Source organism: Nestor notabilis, unplaced genomic scaffold, assembly GCF_000696875.1.
Source record: "Nestor notabilis isolate BGI_N333 unplaced genomic scaffold, ASM69687v1 scaffold19938, whole genome shotgun sequence".
In the NCBI taxonomy this organism is placed as follows: Eukaryota; Metazoa; Chordata; class Aves; order Psittaciformes; family Psittacidae; genus Nestor; species Nestor notabilis.
Genome location: NW_009939110.1, coordinates 12,522 through 19,000, shown reverse-complemented (window position 1 = coordinate 19,000; position 6,479 = coordinate 12,522). Strand labels below are relative to the sequence as shown.

The 6,479-nt window shown below is 39.2% G+C and overlaps 2 protein-coding genes across 2 annotated transcripts in view; one reads left to right on the top strand and one right to left on the bottom strand.

The window, feature by feature from the left end:
* BAIAP2L1 (BAI1-associated protein 2-like 1) overlaps nucleotides 1-3,832 on the top strand; it is a 9,953-nt gene extending 6,121 nt beyond the window's left edge. Inside the window, exons 9-11 of the mRNA XM_010019695.1 lie at nucleotides 113-278; nucleotides 3,185-3,225; nucleotides 3,757-3,832. Coding sequence (XP_010017997.1) covers nucleotides 113-278; nucleotides 3,185-3,225; nucleotides 3,757-3,832 — 283 coding nt within the window. The remainder of the gene's footprint in view (nucleotides 1-112; nucleotides 279-3,184; nucleotides 3,226-3,756) is intronic.
* A 2,123-nt stretch (nucleotides 3,833-5,955) lies between these two features.
* The window catches only part of BRI3 (brain protein I3), a gene marked incomplete at its 5' end in the record, with an annotated part of 11,554 nt that continues 11,030 nt past the window's right edge, over nucleotides 5,956-6,479 (bottom strand). The window contains one exon of the mRNA XM_010019694.1: nucleotides 5,956-6,088. Coding sequence (XP_010017996.1) covers nucleotides 5,956-6,088 — 133 coding nt within the window. The remainder of the gene's footprint in view (nucleotides 6,089-6,479) is intronic.

Here is a 6,479-nt window from a genome sequence, read left to right as displayed (position 1 = left end):
TCAGCAGGATTGTATGCTGTGACTAACTTTCAGTTCATGCTCTTTTGTGCTTCTTGGGGCTAAAGATGAAAGAGATGACTGCAAATGTCATTTGTTGGGTTCTATCTTGCAGCCCTACACCAATCCGAAGTATTAGTTCTGTAAATCTTGTGGAAAAAGGTGATGTTGTCCTCCCACCACCAGACTACCTGGGGTCTTTGCAAACAGAGAAGAGAATGGAGCCTTCCAAAGGTGCTGCTGTTAAAACACCTACTGACAGACCAGAAAACGCTGGCCCGGTAAGTGATCAATACCACAAATCCAAACATTCCCCCCTGCTTACTTTTCTTGACCTACTTAGCTGAGCTCTTAAACAAGGCTCTGGAATGTTCTACCTTAGCTACTTGTACTTGACTTCAGTGGCCCTTTGCTGCGGCTGTCTTCAGGAGTGTCATAGGGTTTTGGTATTCCAGTCCATCTGTAGTAACAGGAAAGGAGAAGAAGTGTTCAGGGATATAAGAGTACTAGGAGACTTACCCTGCATAGCAAACTTTTCGGGAATGGAATTTGTTGAACGTGGAAATAAATTCTCACAGAAAATAGCACAGATTAAATAGTACAGAAGTGATTTTTATCCAATGTCAGATTTTATACATTGGTTCCTATAGCTGGTTGCTGAGATCTCTGTGGGATCAACATGTCCTTCAAATGCAATTATGTTCACAACAGTCAAAAGACGTCAGTCCATGGAAGCTGCTAAGCAAGCAGTTGAGTGAGTTCTCTGCCCTGTGACAAGTTGACTTTAGAGCTTAAAACTTATTGCATCTGTTGAACTGCCTCTGTGTCACCATGCTGTGTTGTTGTTGCTATGGATAACTATCCTCGGTCTCAAGAGTGGTCACCATAAGTGTTGCTTTGTTTGTTCTGTGGCATTAGTTCAGGGGTTTGGGGAATAAACATAGGACGTGGACTAATGTTCCTGTTGAACTGAAAAACCAAGGGGAATGGCAAAGCATTTAGTTGACAGACTAGGACAGAGTTCTAATTAGAAAAGTGTATTCTCTTCGGAGGCCAGAATGGAAGCTTACAGCATTTCCAAGGTGGAAAACAAATGCACTTTTTTTGAGATTCTGAATTTCCACAGGAAAAGCAAAATTTAAAAAAAGGAATTCCAAACTATAAATTAATACCTGCTTTTGTTGAGATACCCTTTTACTGTGTGATTCTTCTTACCTGTTACCATACCAAATAAAGAAGAAAAGTGTAGAGGAGAGCAGCTGCACTTGTACCTCAGTGTTCTGCTCCAAAGTCACTATTTATTTTCCTTCTTCCGGAACTCCCCAGAGCTTCCTTGTCTTTCCTGCTTCCATGCAAGACGCCATCCCCCACACCACTGCAAGGCTTGGAAATAAGCTCATTATACCAGGCAGGCCTTTAGGCTTGTACTGAACTGACATATGTGTAAAGCTGTATACTTACAGTGTCAGTTATGCAGAAGCAGGATTCCTTGAGGCATCTGATTTTTGTTTCAGAATAGACAGGAAAAAATAGCTCAGGATTTCAAGAAGGAAAGATGAGTAATGGCTCTTGCAAGTTAAATTGTTCATGCTCTCTTATGTAGGACAGTCCTATGCAGAATAGTATCAACTAAAAAAGACTTAGTAGTTGACAGGGGTTGGAGTTCAGTGAGAAGTAGCATGTACTTCAGGCATTTGTTCATTCTAATTAGCTTCAGGGCTAATTAGGCCTAATTCTAAGGTCTAAGTCTATTCCTGACCGACGTACGTGAGCAATTTCATTGGAATCACAAGTCAAGCACATGGTTAAGAACTCTGCTGAATTAGGTCCTGATTAGAGATTTCTTCACGTGTATCATGGTATCATGAATGTGGTAGCTAGAAGCTACTGGTACAATAGACAGTGTGCCTGAAAAGGAAAGGCCCACAGGCCTTTACTCAGTAGTGAAATTTTAACTCTTAAACCCAAAGTGGCCACAAAGACTGAATGATTAGTACAAGTCAAGCTGTTGCATAAAAGGTGGCTGCATATTCCTGCTTCTACATGCAAGAAAGTATATTCAAATTTTCACCTTGAACTGTATCTGACACCTATTAGAAGCAATGCAATTAGTTCGCAGTTTAAAATACATCATTAAGTATGACTATTACTAAAAGTTGGGGGGGCGGGGGGTAATAGAAATTAACTGTTTGCCCAAACTTCCATGTAGAACGGGCTTACACAGGGTAATACAACAGGTTTCCATTTTATCACAGCTGAAACACTGGGTCCTGTAGCAGCATGGTGACAGCGATGCTGCATCTTTGGGTTGTCTTGACTTCACAAGAACGAAGCACACTTCATACACAAGTACAGGGCAGGCTGTAGCTATAACAACAAGGCTTTTCAGATTGTACACTTAAACATGACAGCTTCATTAGAATGAAATATTAGCAACAGCTATGCAAAACCATGCTACTGCTCCCATACAATGTAAATTCTACATGTACTACCAGCAGCTGTTTTCTTGCCTTTTTATTACTCACCACTGCTACTTGAAGAAGTCACAGGAGATACCTGAACTTGTACTTTGTGAATCCACAATAGCTGAACACAGGATCTTGTACAAACACCCTCTAGAACAGAAATCTGCCCTCACTCCACGCTTTTGCACTTAAATATGTTATTATGCTGGCTGCTGCCTCTTTTAACTTCATGGCTTTTCACCTCTATGAAGACTCACTGACTGTATTTGCTTGGTAACATCTGCACCAAGCCTGGTTTTGGTGTTTTACTGCAACAACTGCGTTTTATAAATGATGTTATAGGAACAGTATGGTGTATTTGTGCTGCAGGGAGTTCTGTCCTTTTTCCTTTGGTTGATGGCTATTGTAGTGACATTTCACTTGCTGTTTTAACCTAGAAAATGCCCAGTGAGCCTTCAGGTGATCACTGATCATAAACCTCAGGGGGCTGGGGGAGATACCACACATAATAAAAAGCCAGATAGTGCCAATACCATTTTTTTACCTTTCTAATTTTGATGCTCTGAGAATTGTCCCCTCCCCAGTTCAACTGAACTACACAATAATTATTCTAAATGTTTTAGGTGCTTGAATGACAAGGGTTTCTTCCTTAGCAGGATAGTGAGATCACCTCTAGCATGGTTTTTGTACATCTGTGTAAATACCACCTTCTTCTTTTACAGAAACCTGACATGAATGGCATTATAAAACCACCTTTTCTAAGGTATATTTTTTTAAAGCTTTTAATTTAATTTAGTTGTGTTGAGTTTTATACTGACTTACTGTATTGTATTGATTGTGAGGGAAAATAAGGATGTTTTTGCCAAATCACTGTGACCTTTCCTAGGCATTGGTAAAACATTAAGCTATAATTGGTTGCACCAATTAGAATACATCAAGTAAAATACAATGTATAGGCCCTTCTGAGAAAAATCAGTGTTTCTGCAGTAGTTTGACAGAGAACGGGACTTAAACTGTCTCTGAGGGTTAAAAATCTTTCCAAACTGGGAGCTGTTTAAAAAAAACAAAAGTCCAGATCTAACTGGGCATTAACTTCCCACATTTTGATCACTGCAAAGTGAGCCTTCGTATGTAAGTTTGTTCTTAAAATTCAAGTTAAAAAGAGTTACCTGGAATCCTTTAGTCTAAAACCGTAACTTAAGTCTTCAGACACTGTGGATGAAGAAACAGCGTGGCTTAAACGTGGGGTTGTGTTGCAGCAAACCTTCTAGTAACTGTGTGCATTTCTTTTCAGTGGAGAAAATCCTTTTGCAACTGTGAAACTCAGACCAACAGTAACAAATGACAGATCAGCACCGATTATCCGATGAATGTACAGTCCATGCACGTGTGCTTCCTCCTTAGAAACACCATTTTCAGTAATAATTACTATCTAAACTTGTTCCAAGAATTTATTTAAATGTAATTACTGTACATTAGAAGCAACCTGGAATGGATTTCTGATTTATTTTTTAAACCTGTACTTTCTAATGAGGTAACTGCTTTGGGCTAATGTTTGAGCACTTTGGCTTGATTTTACAGTATGCCTTTTTGTAGTAGGAATTGTGAAAATACTGGGGCTAGTTTGGATTCTCTAATGAACCAGTGTAACTAATAGCTCACAGATCTGATTCTTTGGCGTTCGTTATTTGGAAACTGCAATGGTAAGTACTAGAACACAAGCCTGCATATGCCACTTACTAAATAAGAAAAAGACGATTTCCCTTCGCCCCCAACAGAACAATGTAACAACTGCCTTATTCTGGAATAGAGAATTGCCTGTATAAAGTGATGATTCATTATTTTGTTTAAGAAAGACACCTTAGGTTATAAATAAATATTTATCCTGTAAGAATAGACAGTTTGTAATGCTTTGCTTAATGTTCAGATACAAATTTTCAAGTGTTAACATCAACCCATTTTAAGTCTGATGTTGTACTGTCAACACATTCTTCAATGGTAATTTTTTTCTTTAAAACATGTTGTCAAACTTCAGTCTTATAAAGAGTCATAATAAAACAGTGCCATGTTTTTTCTCTCAAATGCTGATATAAGAAGATGCCTTTGAAGTTACTCCATTACTGAGTCTTTCACAAAAGAAAAACAGATGAAGTCTGAAAATCGTTGAAGGAGCCCAGCACAAATGCTGGTGTAGTGCAGGGTCTGAGGTGAGTGAAATATACCTTCTAACTTCCCTTATAAGCAGAGTTGTTACCTGGGGCTCAGATTCTCTAAATCCAATGGAGCTAGCTTGTCTAAAAAGCTTCCTACATTAATAATCATCTCAGAAATTAGCCTGGAATGTTAAAACCTGACTCCTCACTCTGCATCAGCATTTGGTGCTTTACAGGTACAGGTCAGGTATTTCCCACCCTGAATTCTGTGTTGTGACTACTGCCAGTCATCAGTCCTTACTTTCAATTATTCTACTTCACATATGTACATGCTTCCTACAGCATCCCAAGGCTAATGCATGTGGTGGTGTCTGCTTCTACTATAAACTGTGAATTCAAGTCATGTGAAATGCCTTTCAGTTACTTAATGTCAAAAAATAGTATATGAGCATGTGATGGCTGAAGAGGTAGAGTCCACTCATTCCACCTCCTCCTCTCACACAGCCTTTCAAGTGCAAGGCTAAGGACACTTCATATGCTGTGTGGAACCTTGCAAAAATATCTATTAATTATCCCCTTTTGACACACCAACTTTTCAGCAGAGTGAATTTACACCCGTGCCCAATTTCTAAAGCATATTAGAGGCAAGTCAACCTTATACCTGACTGTGTAAGCTTTCAGTAATTCAGTATCAGAATTAGATTATCTGGAATGCAAAAATCTACTCAGGGCAGCTCGTACCTGGCAGTGCTGCAGCTTCTCTACCATTGTCTGTCAACTATCCACCAGCTGTAGCAGGTAGGACACTGCCATTGTGTGATGCAAGACCTTCACTAATGAAAACAGGGCTCTGTTACTGCTAAAGGAGGTACATTAGCATAGTAGTAGCACACAAAGCACTTGAAACAGTTTACTCAAAAACATCTGATTTGTTTAAACAAGCACAGCCCTAAACCATAGTTTTGGAGGTTTTTTTAAAGATTCTGGCAATTATTTATCCTTCTTTGTAGCTAGGATTACTAACTCCACTTTCTGACTACATGTTATCAGACACATTAGTCATATACTTAATAACCCAGCCACAAATTGAGGATTGCAAAAGGAAAAGCAGTTTTATTTAGTTTTCAACAGGTGCCACTAAACATGGAAAACAAGTTGGGTTTTCATGTTTTGCGATGCACATGCTCATAAAAGATTGTTTAAATTACATGCAAGAGACTAAATTTCTTCACACTTTACAAAACAGGTCTGAAGCAAATAAAATGATTGTACATGACATTTACATTAGAAAGAGTATGCTAACAGTTGTAGCTTCCATAAGCATGTCCACGTTCATCCCATTAACCAAAAGCTGCCCCACAATTAGGGCATCTTCTCTGCCTCAGTGCAAGACAGAACAGAATCCCAATTGGAAAGAATACAATGGCACACAGAACACCAAGACAGGTGAAGGTGTCCTCCAACACGCCAACCCTGCAAAAAGGGAAAACAGACTCAGTCAAGGACACCCACCAAGTTTGCCCCAAAGTTACCACCTTGTGATCACTAAAAACCACACCATTTTACATAGCGAGATAATGTACAAAGAGGTTTGGAGGGAGGTTCTCCTTTAAAAGGCCTTTATTTTCACAGCTTGCAGCAGCAGGTTTTGAATTAGACCACATAAAGAAAAACAGGAAAATTGCAAGTGATCAGACTGTAGATAACAAGTCTAAGAGGTTTAATTCAAACTAGCTAATGCTTAGTTCCAGACAACAACCATTTCTCTACCACTGCAACCAGGACTGGTATTTTGACCAGAACAGTCACTACACCTTGGACCACTTGTATCAACTCCAAGTACTGGTTAATGCAGGTACAGTGA